This window comes from Jatropha curcas, chromosome 7 (assembly GCF_041381405.1).
Source record: "Jatropha curcas cultivar XTBG-Jc1 chromosome 7, XTBG_Jcur_1.0, whole genome shotgun sequence".
NCBI classification, from domain to species: domain Eukaryota; kingdom Viridiplantae; phylum Streptophyta; class Magnoliopsida; order Malpighiales; family Euphorbiaceae; genus Jatropha; species Jatropha curcas.
In genome coordinates this window covers 27,614,543-27,632,199 of record NC_143157.1, presented here as the reverse complement: position 1 = coordinate 27,632,199, position 17,657 = coordinate 27,614,543, and the positions used below count along the sequence as shown (strand labels likewise).

The window sequence follows — 17,657 nt, the reverse complement described above, 5'->3', positions numbered from 1 at the left end:
TTTTTTTTTTTTTTCTAAATTTTTTATAACCTCAACTATAGCGTAGCTTCTCTATCTAGGTTTTGCCATTTGATATGTTTACATCCTTAATATGGAATCTTTGCCTTTCAATTGGTCTAGGGTTTGAATTTCAAGTTGGGATTAACTAGACTAGTTAATAATTTTATGAGTATTTTATTATTAATGTAATATCGTTGTTCTTTTCATTTTCTTTGAAAATTTGAGCATTTGTAGATTTCGGATTTGAATTCTTTCAATCATAAGATTTTTTCACTTATTTAATGAGTTGAAAGGAAAACTACCTATTGTACGATCCAATTATATTATTTTGTCTTATTTAGCTTCTCGATAAATATAATGAAAGTGAAATTTCTCGATGCTTAAACTTTTTCCCGCTTGAGATTAATAAAAAAAAGTTATTTTTTACTAATTTTTAGTTGATGAATATTTACCATTCATCAATTTCTTTTTTAAATAAAATTTGAATCTATAAAGAAAGGAATAGAGTATTCATTTCAAGTGGATTTATAGATACACTTACTACAAAAGCAATGAGTTCCTAAATTTTAGAAATTACCTTCCAAGTAAATTTAGACATTCTTAAATATTCAAGATATCTACACACACACGTAAGTTTTTCTGTCTTGCACAGTAAAAGAAGATTGAGAACAAAAGACAATGATGTGCGAGAGTTTTCCTACCACATGAAATTTTCTTTAGGTTTTCACGAAGGATTTGGCCATGTCTATTCTTTGCCGGGCCACCCCTACCTCTAACCTCCCTTTCGACCTTAACTCACCTAAAACCGGCTGAACGCCAAAAGACAGAAACAGTAAAAATAATATTGTTCCCAATAATTCTGATTACTGTTGTGTTTTGTCACTTCCTCGCAATACATTGTACAATATCTTGGGGTAATTTTAACTGATACATATACTTCGTTTATTTCCGTAAAATAATTTGGAGGAAATATTTTTCACAATTTTTCATTATTTGGGGCATTCAAGAAAATAAGTCTACGGAAAATATTTTTTTGATCAAAGGAAAATTAAATTATTTTTTAAGAAAAACAACTTCTTATTCTCGAGAGAAAAAACTTTTTCCCCGACATTGACAAACTTTATAAATTCATATTTATTAATTTATTAATCATCATAGTCACTATCAACAGTCACCATTTATCACCAACCACCACCACCGGCGGCTGTTATAATTTATATATTTTTTTTGCATTCTTTTTATATTTAACAATAAAATTTTTAAATTATAAAATTTCTATTATTATTAATATTTTTTTACAGTCTTATGAGATAAAGACTTTAATAATTTTAACTAAGTTTCAATATTACAACCAAACAACGGAAAATAAGTCATTTGAAAAATTTTTTTAAAGGAAAATGTTTTCCATGAAAATATTTTTCAGCAAGTTATTTTTCTGTAAATTATTTTACAGAAATAAATAGAGTCTTAATTTAAGAATGTCGTTCACATATAATTCATTCAAGTACTTCAAGCCAATTAATAATGTTGATAGAATTTTGAAAAGAACATAATTATAATTTTACTTGCAAGATTAGAGTTTTGAAATTTAAAGTTGTTATTATCCAGTTGAGTTACTTGAATCCCACTCTTAAATTCAGCATACAAAAATTTATATGAACCGAAAGTGTTATGGGTAAAATTAGACGTGAAATCACATTTTTAAAAGACTGAAACCTATATATAAGCATTAGTGTTATCCAAAATGGTGACAAGCATTGTGGTACTAGGTTTTCCAAAATCAAGAAATTGCAAGTAGCATATGTAGTAGTGGGGGCAAATATATGAAAAGTAGTGTAATTATGGGGTCTGCACATGTATTAGGACACTCCCCCCCAATCTACTAGCTAGGGAAATATGTATCAAAGGGATAGACTTAGAAGATTAAGGACCACCCATGAAGACCTATTTATAGTCCTTCCTCGTCTGTAAAAATTCCAAGCACTGAATGGAAAATGACACTCATCAACTTTACCCTAACATGCCCCAATTTCTTGCCTCTTCAGGATAAATTCCTTTTATCCTATTACAAAGTTTTTTTTTTTTTTTTCTTTAAAATATTTCTTTTACCACACATAAAATTGAGTTCAAAACATACTTCCCACATTTACTATTCCAAATAGATTAGCAATCAAAAATCCATACTTTATATAAAGTGAAAGGCAATTCGCAATATGAAGAATTGTTACGTGATTAGGAACGTCGGAGAAAGAAATTTAGATTATTAATTCTTAATACCAAAAAAGAAGAAAGAAAAAAGATAAGAATCTAATTTTGCTAAAAATAAAAGTATGTACAATTAGAAAAAAAAGTTTCAACTATTTGCTTAAGCTTTTCCAAGTAATAATTATGATTTTTAAAATGATAAAACCGTGTTGAACGCGTAAAATTGATTATAGATGATATGAGAGAACTGACGAGTACATGTTTATATTAAAATAAAATTGAAACTGTTTAGCTAATTAAAGGCATATAGGATCCATAGGTTTCTTGGAAATTCAATGAAAAGTACAAAAAAAGAAAAGAAAAAAGGGTTGAGATTAGGGTTTCAAGTCACTATAATGCTCATTTGAAATTATGAAGGTAGGACCTCTTAAAATCTTAATACAACCCTAAAGTCTTTAACCCAACAGAAAAAATTCTTAAAGTCAGTAACTTTTTCTCAAGTCATCAAAAGTAATACATTATAAATTTAAAGCATTTGTCTCTCTAAAAGCTAAAAACAAACCCATGTTCCCAAAAAAATTTAAAAAAAAAAAGAAGTACTCAAAGAAAACTAAATCATTCACTAGTTTTTATTTTTTAAAAAGAAGACTCAATAATTTCAATAGACATCATTAAAAGAAGTTCACTAAAGTGGCATCAATGGTATTGCTACATTAAAGTTGTAACATAAAAAGCAAATAAGCTCAAGGGAATATTGACATATCTTTGTTTTCACTAATTTGTAATCAAACTTTAGCTTTTAATTATTCTTAATTTGCATAAATTAAGAAAAGAAAATAGATGCAAATTGTACTTGACCAATGGCAGAAATACATGCATGAGTAGCTAGGCCCCTAACTAATTAGTATTTGTTCAAAACTTTAGTCCTTTCCTTCTTTACTTGCTCAAGAATATTGGAATTCTTTGCTAATTAATTAAAGATTTTCAATGATGCAAAAAGAAGTACCTCTTTAATTTATGAAACCCATTTTCCCTACACAAGTTAGGCCAACCCCATTTCTTTAGAATGTCAAAGTGATTCATTAGCATAAATGGCAAAACAAATTTCTAAAACATCCCTTTTAAGATTCTATAATAGTCTCTACAACCACATTGGTAAGTTAATTTCTTGAAACAAGTTGTCATAGCATTTGCCATTACTTTAAAAGTTAATGTGTTTCATTGTGCTTAAGATAATAATAATACTACATGTATAATTCTATGTCATGATATTTAGAAATGGCAAATAGGATATGTTAGAGCTCGGATCACCAATCTCATTTCTGTCCTACAAAAAATCAGGTCCGGGTGGGATGAGGAATAATCTACCGGAGATTAGAGCAAGGCAGATTTCCTTATAGAAATTTTTTCTATTTCAATATAAAAATATTTCTTATTAGAAAAAAAAAAAAATGGACTATAAGTTATAAATATAAGTTTTGTACATAATTTAGATAATATACACATTTTTTATTAAAACAATAACGTTTAACCTTTTAAATGTATAGAAAAATATTAAAATATTATTAATCAGTGCAAATTATGAAAATGTAGATTGATTAAAGGTTTTTTACTTTGACCTACGCAATATCTGGGTTGGGGTAGGTTTCAGGACTTAATGATATGTCAAAATTTTGCTTATATTGAATCTAATTGCAAACCACTTGTTTTTTTTTTTTTATTGTCATTTTGCATTAGAGGGTTAGCAAAAAGAAGACGAAAATCATAAATTAAATTAGCATTTGAGAGGTGAAGGAATCAACCTTTACTTTGGTTCAAGGAATCAACTCATTGGCAAGAAATGGAAAGGAAGAAAAGAAAAAGAAAGAAAGAAAGAAAGAAAGAAAACAAATGGGAGGGTGATCCATCAATATGTCCTTATATAGTGCCTTTAAGGTATAAAAATTCCAAACCCATATTTATTATGGTTTGACGTGTTAGCTTTACCTCCTCCTGTTTAGAAAAATTACCGCATTCTTGTCTTAATCTATAATTCTATTGGGTGTCCCTTTTTTTTTTAACTGTGTGGACAGTGACAGAACATGCTTACAAATGAAGAGTCATTACTCACTGTTAATCTTGATTGATTCTTTTTAACCCTAATAAAAAGGGAGGTCCCACTTTGTCCATTCTTTCGTTCTCACATTAATAGGCCCTTTAGACCTAACGGTCCAATATTTTTTTTTAAACTGTTAACTAATTATATACATCTATATATTATTAACAATAGTTACCCTCAACTCATGATACTACGATTAGGATTAAATCCTTCTCATATGCAATGTCGGTTCATTGATTTATTTAGTAAATATTTACTTTATCCGTGAAGATCAAACCATTTAAGAAAATCGAAATTTTAAAAGAAAGAGAATAGTGTTGAATCATGTTAGCCTCCTTTGTTAAAAAAAAAAAATATATATATATATATATATATATATATATATAAAATTTAGTTTTGCTCAATCTCACATCGGGGAGAAGAGCATGTGAGGATGGTGGATTGACTATAAAAGGAAGTCAAGGTTTAAATTTCTAAACACACCAAAAATACTTGAATGTGTTTTATATTAGGGATTTAGAGCAAGTATTTTGGAATCTCTTGGAGTATAAAATATTTGGGCTCTTTTGAGAGTGTCGAGTCGAAAAAATATTTTGTAATTGTGGTTATAACAATTTGCCGCATAGTGAATATTTTTCTTAGTTGTTATTTGACAACGGCCGTGATTTTTTTCCACTTAAAGAGTTTTTCACGTTAAATTATCGTGTTATTTATTCTCTTTAATTTCTCAGTCATTATTTTATTTTCTCATTTATTACTGCTTGAAGTCGGTTCAAAGGGCGAAAAAATAGCAATTTTCCTAGCAAATCATTCGGCCTAATACTCATTGATATCGATTAATTATATTTTAACGATACGTTATCAGATGTGAACAAGAATAATTTTAAGGTTTTGTGTAATAATCAAATGTAATTATTAGATTTTCATATATATCACAACTAGCTAATGAATCCTTTTGGAGTATTAATTGTTGGTCAAAAAGTTAAATGAATGCATTATATAGATTAGGTTATAAATCTTTGTTTGTGGTATATAAAAATTTAAAAATTTTAGAGACCAACATTTTACGAAATATTAATTTTAAATATATTTGATTAAATCGATTGATCTAAATTTTGTGTCAACCAGTACTTATTGACCAATTAAATTGGAATTGACCTAGTCTTAATGGAAGAGTCCGTGACTAGTAATTAATTAAAAGTTAAGCCACTTTTATAAATGAATTTACAAAAAACAATATCAAGGGTCTAGTCAAGTGATCAAAGCCTCTAGACAAATTTCATAATAAAGTCCAAAGCAAATAATGCCACTTCAGGTGCCTTCTTTGGACAGATATTGCGAAATCAAATATATATTTATTAAAATTATATATCATTTTTATTTAGTAAACCCGAAAAATCAATTAATTTTTATTTTAACTTAATAAACGATGAAAATGAAATAGAAAAAGAAAATGAAAATGAAAACAGCATTATCAAGGTTAAAAGAATAATTTGCACCCCATAATGGATACTTAATGATTATATATGCACTAATAGGAGGTTAATAGTATAATTAAAATTAATGATGAACAGTGATTACTCTAGTTGTTTTTTTGTCCTATTCGTGTACTGTCAAGTAAATATATATATATATACTCATAATAAAAATTAAAGGGGTCACTCTCATAATAATGTAAGTGTGGAGCCTTCTAAATAATTTCAGTAAACCCTACCAACGAAATAAATAAATAAATAATTGTCTTTTGCTGTGCTCACCAGTCACCAGTACCATTTTGTTTTATATTCTCAATAATGTTTCATTTTTATTTTATTTTATTTTATTTTATTCTGCTATTTGTGCATAGTTGTTAACCCAATAATTGAATACAGGCTTCATCAAGCAATAGAAAATTTGAGAGGAAAATGAAAGGAAAGATAAAATATTTTTATGCATAGGACTATCTATTAAAATGAGTGAAGTAAACTCATTTTGATATGTACCATTTTAAATTTAATTCTTTTACAATCAATATTAAGTAATTTGGCTTTATATATATCTGTTGAATAAATAGCAGATCAGTCAATATGAATCTTATATTCTGAAAAAGAAAAAACACAATATGTTTTATTTTTATAAAATTAATGCTCCGATTGTTTTTTGGTAAAATAATTTGCAGAAAAATATTTTTTATAGAAAAAATTTTCCTTGAAAAATATTTTCCAAATGACTTATTTTTCATTGTTTGATTGTAATGTTTCAAATTAGTTAAAAATATTAAAATTTTTATCTCATAATACCATAAAAAATATTAATAATAATATAAATTTTATAATTTAAAAATTTTACTGTTAAATATGAGAAGAATACAAAAAAATGAAAAAGTCGTTGGTGGCTAATGGTGGTAGCCTGTGGTAGTAGCCCGTGGTGGTGGTCAGTGCTAAATGGTGACTGGTTATAGTGAATATAATAATTAATAAATTATAAAAAATATAGATTTATAAGGTTTGTCAATGTCCGGAAAATGTTTTAATATTTTAAATATGGAAAGATATTTTTCTTAAAAAAAGACTTAATTTTCATGAGCGCCTTAAACAACGGAAAATTATAAAAAATATTTTCTTGCAAGTTATTTTATGAAAATAAATGGAGTCTAATAAGTCTAATTTTGTTCGGGCCATAGAGAGTAAATTGTAAAGGCTTTTAAAATTTAGCAACCAGAAATATGCTTGAATTAAAGTTGCTTATAATTCCAATTGATACGTTATTAATAAATACTGTGTTTCTAAAACAAGAAAGTTTTAAATTTTTGAAGTTTCAATTTTAAATTATCTATCATTAAATGTAAATTACTGTTAGTTGGAAACGAGTGATTTGTGAGCCTCTCCAATTAATTGATGGCATTACAAATTGAGATAATATTGCTTATATTTTAAAAAGATTAAACAAATTATGCTTGTCCTTATTGTTATAAAATTAATGTATATATGTTAAAGCCTACCATGGGAGGCCTAAATTAATTGAGAGTTTAGGAAAACACTTTTTTTTTTACTATTTAAAAAGAATCAGTAAAATATTTAGGGTTAAAAATTTTAGTTTACCTATGGTTTCAAATAAATTTTCTTTCTTTCATCAAAAAGAGTATTGATTGATAGTTTTATAAATTTGATGTAATTTTCCTTTTTTTTTCTTTTTGATTTTTATTTGCTACGTGATATTTTAAACTTATCCAATTCCTAATTAAAGATTATCCTTTCTACAAACAATAACTTTTAATTAATTCCAGTTTTTCAACATAAACATACTATTATCTATAATTACGAAAATGTACTCTTGTCGTGACTATTCTCTTTTTTTACTCTGATCAACGGTCCAACAATATCCACAATTATTCATATTTCCCATGTCGTTGTAAAATAAATAAAAAATAAAAATATATAGTAAAAGGAAAGTAACCGATACTGCACCGGCGCGCTACGTGTCACACAATGTTAGGCGCCCACCTCTCAACAAAATCTCATGCACTTGCACTTTATCCCACCCCTCTCTCTCCTCTCCACCTTCTGTTCAAATTTCAAATTTACCCCACGAATCATCCACTACAGTCTCACGTATTTCCACAAAGACATCACAATGGTCTGAGGATATCATTGTCATTTCATTCATTACCAGCCAATGATGACCGCCCACGATCTCGATTACAGGCACGTGGCATAAACGCACAAGGGCCACAAAAAACAAACTGCGTGCTACCGTTTACCATGTTATCAAACCGCATAAAAGAAGATAATATTTGCCATGTCAGACTCCACGTGGCAATAATGTATAGTCAGCATGTCCAACGCTGTTTCCCCTATAAAAGTCCCAAGCCCATCCATTTTCAACTCCAAGCGCTCTCCATTCTGTACCGAAAAACCACCAAACCCCAAAAAATACAAAAAAAATCTCCTTGTTTTCAGTTTCTCACCTTAATTTCCATCTTTATCTCGCCGGCGATTAAAACCTTGCCGGAGAAATGAATAGTCCGGCAACCATATTTTCATCTTCTACGACCAATGTCCGTGCTCCCGATTATCCCTGCCAAGTCTTCTGCGAAAAAACCATTAGCTGAAAGCCATAAATTTTGTCTTGCATATGGAAGGCACCGGATATTGATTACACAGAAATTTTTTGTATGGGTATAAGATTAAATTTTTTTCAAGGATTTTGATTGTGTTGTGTTTCAACTTCGAGGATTTTTTTTTTAGCTGAACAGAGGAGGTAAAATGTGCGTGAATTTGATTCTGTAACCTAGGGCATTGATTTTTTTTTTTTTTTTATTTGTCTGTTTCATGGATTTTGTAAATTGTACTGGAAGAATCAGGACCAGAGGGATTCATTGATTAGTCACTGTTAAGTCTGTGAGTCTGTGCGACCCAAGTATTTGAGCGAGCTTTGAATATGGAGCAGAACTGACAAGCGCAAGCAGCGTTTAAAACACAGCAATCAGTCCATTTTAACTTCTACCCTTCAAGCTCTAGCCTTAGGTCTTTTCTCTCTCTCCCTATCTCTATCGTCTTCTTTACTTATGCCTTTCCCTATGAAGATCCAACCAATAGATATTGACTGTCAGACGACGGTTCCGGCTCGAGCTGAACCGGCGAAGCCGGTGTTGAAATCGCGTCTAAAGAGGTTATTTGACCGGCAGTTCCCTAGCGTGTTGAGAATTTCATCGGTGGAAAAGCCAAGTGTCGGTGAAGTACAGAGTGGGACAAAGGACGGAGGAGCTGCGGGGACTGACTTCGAGCCGAGCTCAGTATGTTTGGCCAAAATGGTACAGAGTTACATCGAGGAGAGCAACGAGAAGCCATTTCGCGGCCGCCACCGATGCAATTGCTTTAACGGGAATAATAAAGACAGCTCCGATGATGAATTTGATGTATTTGGTGGCGGTGGTTTTGGCGAATCGATCAGCAACGGATCGTCTTTCGATGCCTCCGACATGCTTAAGGTAAAATATAAAACTTTGCTCGAGTTCTCCAATTTATGGCCATTTACCCTCTAAATTTTCAAGCTATGCACTCCTTGAAGTTGAGAGGCCAAATAGCTAAAGGAATGTGTATTTCTGCTTGTTAAAACAGAGTTTGATTCCCTGTGCCAGTGCTGCCGAGAGAAACCTCTTAGCTGATACTGCGATGATCGTTGACAAGAACAAGAATTACAAGCAAAAGGACGATTTGAGAATGATCGTGACTGATGGATTAAAATCTCTCGGCTACGATTCATCCATTTGCAAATCCAAATGGGATAAGTCCCCCTCTCACCCTGCCGGTAACCATCTCTCTTTTTGTTCTTTTAGAGTCAAAATTTTGAAAACGAAAACGGAAAATTCTGAGATTTTTCTTTTTTTTTTGCTTAATTTGGTAATCAGGTGAATATGAATACGTAGATGTGATCATTGAAGGAGAGAGACTTTTGATCGATATCGACTTCAGATCGGAGTTTGAAATAGCTCGATCGACTGGGGCCTACAAGGCAATTTTGCAATCTTTACCGTATATCTTCGTCGGCAAATCGGATCGGATTGGCCAGATTGTGTCAATCATATCGGAGGCAGCTAAACAGAGCCTGAAGAAGAAAGGCATGCACTTTCCTCCTTGGAGAAGAGCAGAGTACATGCGTGCTAAATGGCTCTCTCCTTTCACCAGACAAAATGAAACCATTTCAAACGCCAAATCCGAAAGCGAGAAAGACGACTGTTCGATTGCGACGGAGAGTGACGATCGTGGAGAACTTGAGTTAATTTTTGGCGAGGAAGATACGCCTCCGCCTTCGCCGCCGCCTGTTGATTCATCATCGCCGAAAGAAATTACCGGCGTAGAAGATAAATTAAAAGTTGACTCGGCGACGTGGCAGCCGCCGGCAGTAAAACCGAAGAGTGTAGATAGACGAGCCAAGATGGTGACTGGATTAGCTTCTCTGCTCAAAGAGAAACCATAAAAATTTTGGATTTTTCACTTTTTTTTTTTTAATTTTTAAAATTTTCCAGATATAAAAAAATATGAAAAATTATATATAAGTGAAATGAAATATATATAATCGGATAGTAGTACAACCTCTGTTTTCCCTTTTGTTTTTCCCCCAATTACTTGAAAGGGTCTGTAATAGCCAGAGAGGTAGTAGAGAATCTATCAATGTAATAATAATAATAATTATTATTGTATAAATAGAAAAAAAATAGCAATTACCTATTAAATTTCTCTGAAATGTAAGAATTATAAAATATAAAAACTCGATCATATTAATAATCATTAGAATAGAATATATTATTATTGACATTTTATTTTTTTTTTAAAGGAAAAAATAAACAGGTGTTAGTCATTTTATTTATGATTTTGATAAAAATGTTGTTATATAGAGTTTATCTCTTTTGAACACGTGAGAAAATCACCGTTTTCTTTAAATTATGGTAAATACTAAGTTTTTAAAATTATATTTATTTTTTTATTAAAAAATTCTTTTAAGGCGATGTTTGTTTGTCAAGGAGGGAACAAAGGAGGATGAGATTTTCCTTTCTTAATTTCTCATCTTTTTAGGCTCGCTACTTTTTGAATTTTAATAAAGAATAAATTCCAGATTTTTATGAGGGAGGAGAAGGGTGGTGGTGCTGTGGATGACGGCAGTGGCTCGTGGAGTCTCGAACGCCGTGAAGAGGAGGCATAGGCAAAAACGTTCATTAGGATGGCGTGATATTCTCTTTCTCTTTTTACGTTTTCTTGTAATGCTTTATTTAGTGCACACATAAAAAAAATGAATAAATAAATAAAATTGGAAAACTGAAAACGCCTCTTTTATCTAAATTGGGCTCGTGAAATCATTTTCATTTTCATTTTCATTTTCATTTTGTTTTGTTTCGTCAAAATGAATGAATTTGACTGGGTAATAAGGTCATAAACTATGAAATGAAGATGCTCAAACACGTGAGAGATGTTTAAAATGAAGAGAAGATGGGTTTGACCTCCTTGGTTATGGCTTTTGACTATTCTCAAAATTAGATCATTTACATGAGTTTTGGTGCATTATTTAAATCATAATTGTGTTTATATAACAGAGGATAAAAGGATTAGCCAATACAATTACTTTCTTCTTGTTTTTTAGTTTTAAAATTTATAAATAAAATAATATAATTTAATAACAAGTGATTGGATGAACAAAAATACACTATATCCATTAATCAACTTTAACACGAACACTTGGATAAATTAAAAAAAAAAAAATTAACATAATAAAAATTTTTAATTTAAGTTCTTACTTTGGCTAATTCAATTTTTACAATTATTATGTGCAGACGATGAAAATAATAATAATAAATATGAAGTAATCTTTGTAGGGTCCACACCCAAATGTCTTTTTTTTATCTCTGGTTTTTGACACGTATGTCTATCCATTAATTGGTTGAATTAATGAAAGAAATTCTTAGCCACACAAAATACAGTTCAACGAGAAATTACAAATGGATTTTAATTTTTAAAATTCCAGAAAAAATTAAGAGAGTCAAAGTCCAAATAGAAATTGTGGTCAGGTCAGAGCATGGGACTAACAATCTAAGTACAAATGAAATTAATTAATCCAACCTAATTAACTGGTGTTTTGTTTGAGTATTATGTTAGAGAGTTACAGTCACATAAATGGACCAAACTGCTGGAATTTTCTGGCTCAAGATCCCATTTTTATTTTTATTTTTATTTTTATTTAAAAAAAAAAAAAACAAAATTCCCATATTTTTATTATCTAATGTGGGTAAGTAAAGTAATGTTTTTTAATTTAAAGAAAAAAATTGGTACAATGATTGTTGTGGGGTATTTAGCAATACATTCTGTACTGTAGATAGATAGATATAAGTAATTGAGGGAAGTGGGTGGGGTCAGTTAGAAAGGGCTTAGAGCTAATAAGGGGTTGTGGGGTCACCTTCCTTTTCTTATTTTTGGTGTGATAGGACATTAGGACTTATGGTGGGGTCTTTTTCCTCTATACACAGCAAAATAATAAAAGCAGAATTTGCCCAAAGCTAGATAATAATAATGCCTTTATGAAAGCAACCCACCACCTACTCTCTCTCTCTCTCTTTTTTTTTTTTATTTTCTTTCTTTTTTTAATTTTTTCTCTCTCTTTTGGGATATTATATGGTATGGAGATTGCTTGTGAGGTGTAAATTTGATTTTACATAGTTTGCCTAGGCTTCACGAAATCAGAGCATTCATAATGGAAAATTGTAAAATAAGTTGGGTGTGCTACTCCTCATCTCCACAATGCTGCACTCTCCCATTGGGGTAATTTTTAATGACTTGCGTGGCATTTCTTATCATAAATCAAGCAATTTTTTCGTTTCAGATCATAACTCAAGGATTTTATTATGTAGAAATAAGATATTTTTTTTAATGAGTAAGACTAATCCTTAATCTTGTGATTGCTTTTCCTATAAATTAATTTTCGCATATTGAGCTTTTAGGCTATCCATTAAATTCAAAATAGATTTACTATTTATATCACTTTTTATAGATAGAAATCAAATTTTCTAAGTAGAAGAAAAAAAAAAAAAAGAAAATTTATACCTATAAATAATTACGGCCAATTCAAGTAATTGCAATTAGGAATCAAATTTCAATATTCAAGTTCTTTTCCTAAAGATAAAAAAGATTTAATAGTGCAAGCATTCCAAAATGTCATTTTAATACATCCATAATTTAGATAATTAAATTTTAATTAGAAGAAAAGATTATCACATATTTATGAATTTGTTTCGTGAGAAATTCCTTATATACAAATAAGTAAAGTTGTTTATTTATCAAAAAGTAAATATTCTTTTTAGGGATATAATGTGTTTTTTGTTTTGTGCTTTAAAGTAAGAAGAAATGAAAAGTCTAGACACATTATCCTATATCCAATCATGATTTAACATGTCTGCCTACAGTGCGTACAATTCCTTCTTTAATTCAAAGGTTTAATAACCATTGATATACCAGAGTTTATGATATTTTGTTTTAAAACCCTAAACAGAGCATTTTTCAGGTGAGATGGGCCTCTGGCATTCTTTGGCCATTAAAATATGTGAAGTAAAATCCCATTATCTACTAGTATTTATTTATTTCACTCAGTAGATCTTAAATGTTATTATCATCTTGATTGGAAGAATCCCAGTTAAGACTCCCTTCAAGTACAGATTGCAGAACCATTTTTGGGAAGAGATCAATGATAAAAAAAAAAAAAAACCCAGATAGAAGAAAATAAAATAGAAACTCAGATTACTATGAGATGATGCATTTAACCAGCCTTTTATTTCAGCTACAAAATAGCTGAAGAAATTGCAGAAGTTATTTATGACACTGCTAACATAAATGAAATTTGCAGTATTCCATTCTAGCGAAGGATCAAAAAATTATATTAAGTAAAACCATTGAATTGAGATGTGTATTAACATCTTCCACAATATTAACTGTTTTAGAAGTTAAATGTTACTTTAGAAGCTGGGAGACGTTATGACATTGCTATATTTTAAAATTTGCTTTATTTGGTGTGAAAATGACAGCATTTATCATATTGAGGAAAAAGAAAATGACTCCATAGGTTCATCCAGAATGCATCGCAGATAATGCAGTTGATGAAGATTAGAAGAATATTCAATAGACTACCAGAATATGCCAAAGGAGGAGTTGTGTCATTCATACAAAATGGACTTCCACTTTGGCTTAGCTTTACAAAGAACACCCTTTTCTTTATATGGGTTTAGTGTTGCAATAGGCTAACAAACAAACCATCAGATTGAATCAATTGGTTAAGTCAGGATTTTCTGATTTGTCAAAAAAATTAATTCAATGCAATGGAGAATAATAAATTAATACTTATCTACTTCTATAATTTAGGCATTATAATAATATTGATATATAGTGTTCATCACCTGTTCATATATAATATACATATATACATAGATTCTTATCTACCTCAATCATGTTTGAATTGTTTTTTCTTTTCTTTTCTTTTTTTTTTTTTAGAAATTCTTTTATCGCTTCTTATTTTATTTTTTACCTAATATCAAATCCTTTTTTCTTTTTTTTTTCTATATTTAAATTATTTCAACTGTATTCTTCCTAATATTTTAATTTTCATAATAGTTTTACTTTTCTTAGGTGCATCGTTTTCAGAATTTGAATTTTGATTGATCATGGGTCTTAATATTATAATGGATGGTGATATGGCTTAAACCTTTTTTTTTTTTTAAATTTTTATAGCAGGGGGAGAAGATTTGAATGTGATATATTGTCGATTTGTAAATATATTTATTACTAAATTATGTCTTAGTGTGCGGTTTAAGCTGGTTTGAACATAGATATGAATCAACATAAAAAAAACAAAAAACCGATAATTAAATTGATGTCTTTCTTTTTTTATTACCTTCAACGAATTTGGTAGGCCTTAGCAACCAACCAACCAAGATTCCAAAAAATATGGACTGTTGCGTCTATTATTTTCTAAAAATTCAAATGATTCTAACGAATCAAAACTAGAAATGATTATTATATAGCTCTTTATATCATAAAAATTAACGAAATATATAAATGAACCCAAATAAAAAAAAAAAAAAAAGAATTATCAATGCAATGGTCAATGATTGGCTACTCGCCATTGAATTTTCAAATAGCAATAAATATGTTAATATCCAACACCAACATTGGTGTGAATTTTCAAATAGCAAAATATAAAACATGATATAGATTAATATTTATTATAAAATATTATTGAGATGTATATGTAACACTAATTCCCACTCCAACAACTAATCTTATTGTTATGTGTCTCTGATACAACAATTAGAGCATTTTTTTATAAAGTTTATAAGGATGAACTTCTTTAACATAAATAAAATTTTTTATATATTTTTGTGTGTTTAATATGAAAATGTGAAAAAACAAAAAGAGAAATGCATTGTGTGAGACAGTGAAAGCTCATAAAATTCGTATGATATAAAGGCTTACCACTTTGGTCTGTCATGTGGCCTGTCCGATGGTCTTTAAAAGGCAGGCCTCGACACAACTTATTTTCAATCGGCAAGTGCTCAGTCCATATTACGGAGTATCAAAGCCTAAACTAATCATTCACGAAAGAGTCACAAACTAAACTCCAAAACCCGTCTGCCCTTTTCAGGGCCCCCAATCGGCTTATGGACTATGATTTGAATATTCCAAGATTTATGGAAATATTTTATATTTTATTGGTTATGATTATGGAGAGAATCTGTGTTAGGATTTAGGAACCCAATTAGGTATTTCGGCCCGTGTGACAATCTCTGCACAAATGGGCAGTCTAAATGTTCTTCCTATTTCTTAATTATGCTTTTCACTAAATTGCTTCACTGGTATCATTAAAATCCTAGAAATATTCAGACAAACTTACTAATAATTCGTCACAGGTAACAAATTTCATGGCACCAAGAGAAAAGAAAGAATCTAGTGTAAGCCAAAGATTAAGTATTTCAGTTCAAGTTTCTTGAATTAATTTGATTTTGATATCCAGAGCTCACCTAAAATTTAAGAATAAAAAATTGTTTACCTAGTTTGTTCATTCAGTCTCGGCTGTCAATAACATAGTTTCTTGCAGATGATCAGCAAGCTTCAACTGAACCATGATGTTGTCTAACATCTCATATAAATAACTAGATTCAGAATGAGATCCATCAAAGGCGATGAACTCGTGGATTAAGCCATTCACTTCTATCCAGCTAAATCCAGGTTTCTTCTCAATGCCTTTTCCTTTCATAATCTTCCTTACATATGCAGCAGCATCCCATCTATCATATGCTGAGTACATGTTTGCTAAAAGCGCATATCGACCACTATGATTAGGCTGAAGGCGGATTAAATGTTTGCCCACATATTCTCCTAAATCAAAGGCCTTGTGGATCATACATGCACCAAACAAAGCTCCCCATACACCGGGTGTAGGCTCCATTGGCATTTCTTCAATCAATTTTCTTGCTTCATCTAAGTACCCTGCCCGACCAAGTAGATCAACCATACAACCATAATGATCAACATTTGGCTCCAGATGATATATATGTCTCATCATCTCAAACAATCTACGTCCCTCGTCTACAAGACCTCCATGAGCACAGGCACTAAGTACACCAATGAAGGTAACTCCATTTGGTTGAACTCCACTACTTGACATGCGATAGAAGAGATTCAAGGCGCTTAAGGCATCCCCATGCATTGCCAACGCATTAATCATGGCAGTCCAAGTGTACACATTTTTCACTGGCAACTTATGAAAAACCAGAAGAGCCTCACCAACACAACCACACTTTGCATACATGTCTATTAGTGCCGTTCCAGTTATTGAATTCATTCCTAAAAAATTCCTATCTATATAATGATGCACCCACCTTCCTTGATCCAACGCGCCAAGTTGGGCAGAAGCAGTGAGAACACAAGTCAAAGTAGATTGGTTAGGTCTTACATCAGCCATTAGCATGTCTTGAAAGAGAAGTAATGCATCTTTGAACCTATTGCATTGCACATAACCAGCTATCAATGCACTCCAAGAAACAACATTTTTTATCGGCATTACATCAAAAACTCTACGGGCTTCATCATAATAACCGCATTTTGAGTACATATCTACAAGAGCACTGCCAACAAAAACATCGCATTTCACTCTTAATTGTTCTACATAAAACCCATGAACCCATCTCCCAAACCAAATATCACCAGTCATTCCAGCTGCACTAAGAGCACTTACAACGGTTACCTCGTCGACCTTCAAACCCATTGATCTCATCTGCTTGAAACACTTTAGTCCTTCAGCAGGAAAACCATTTCTAGTATACCCATCAATCATCGCAGTCCAAGTAATGGAATCTCTTTGTGGACTTTCATCAAACACTTGACGTGCAGACGCAATATAACCACCGGTTGCTAAAGCAGTGATCAAAGAATTTCTAACAAAATTGTTAAATTCCAATCCGTACTTAACAATATGAGTATAAAACTGAAATGGGTTTTCATTTTTCAACTTTGAAAACGACTTGAAAAGTAAAGGAAATGTGTGTTTATCTGGACATACACCGTTTTGGCGCATTCTTGTATAGAAAACAAAAGAAAAACGGGGTTGAGAACTGATAGAGAAGCCTTTGATAATGGTATTCCATTGATAGATGGTGGGCTTTTCAATTTGTTGGAACAGAAGTGAACAGTAGGCGAGCTGGGAGGCATGATAGACAGCAAGAGCATGGAGGAGTTTGGTAAGAAAGAAGGTGTCCCGTGAGAGGTCATGAATGATGAGGGAAGAGTGAATCTGCTTTAGATGGTTTAAGCTTTTGAAAAGATGGAGTAATTTGAATTTG

At 30.9% G+C, this 17,657-nt stretch overlaps 2 protein-coding genes and 1 pseudogene across 3 annotated transcripts in view; 1 reads left to right on the top strand and 2 right to left on the bottom strand.

Moving 5' to 3' along the window:
• Positions 1 to 7,939, bottom strand: part of LOC149495109 (protein LIKE EARLY STARVATION, chloroplastic pseudogene) — a 9,333-nt pseudogene extending 1,394 nt beyond the window's left edge. Inside the window, exon 1 of the transcript XR_016321868.1 lies at positions 7,867 to 7,939. The product of XR_016321868.1 is annotated as a protein LIKE EARLY STARVATION, chloroplastic pseudogene (transcript). The remainder of the gene's footprint in view (positions 1 to 7,866) is intronic.
• A 222-nt stretch (positions 7,940 to 8,161) lies between these two features.
• Positions 8,162 to 10,517, top strand: LOC105632066 (uncharacterized). The gene is made up of 3 exons (XM_012214346.4): positions 8,162 to 9,272; positions 9,403 to 9,592; positions 9,693 to 10,517. Exons 1-3 carry the CDS (start codon positions 8,850 to 8,852, stop codon positions 10,259 to 10,261), a joined length of 1,182 nt encoding a protein of 393 aa, XP_012069736.1. The 5' UTR covers positions 8,162 to 8,849; the 3' UTR covers positions 10,262 to 10,517.
• A 5,251-nt stretch (positions 10,518 to 15,768) lies between these two features.
• LOC105632067 (Pentatricopeptide repeat (PPR) superfamily protein) lies at positions 15,769 to 17,540 on the bottom strand. The gene has a single exon (XM_012214347.4). The coding sequence runs from the start codon at positions 17,390 to 17,392 to the stop codon at positions 15,875 to 15,877; it is 1,518 nt and encodes a 505-aa protein (XP_012069737.2). The 5' UTR covers positions 17,393 to 17,540; the 3' UTR covers positions 15,769 to 15,874.
• Between the last annotated feature and the right edge of the window lie 117 nt (positions 17,541 to 17,657).

Bases quoted from the DNA above. Each gene is read 5' to 3' on its own strand.
- LOC105632066 (XM_012214346.4), top strand. From the start codon at position 8,850: ATGCCTTTCCCTATGAAGATCCAACCAATAGATATTGACTGTCAGACG. The intron at 9,273-9,402 runs GTAAAATATAAA...TTGTTAAAACAG, and splicing joins ATGCCTCCGACATGCTTAAG to AGTTTGATTCCCTGTGCCAG. The intron at 9,593-9,692 runs GTAACCATCTCT...TTTGGTAATCAG, and splicing joins GTCCCCCTCTCACCCTGCCG to GTGAATATGAATACGTAGAT.
- LOC105632067 (XM_012214347.4), bottom strand. From the start codon at position 17,392: ATGCGCCAAAACGGTGTATGTCCAGATAAACACACATTTCCTTTACTT.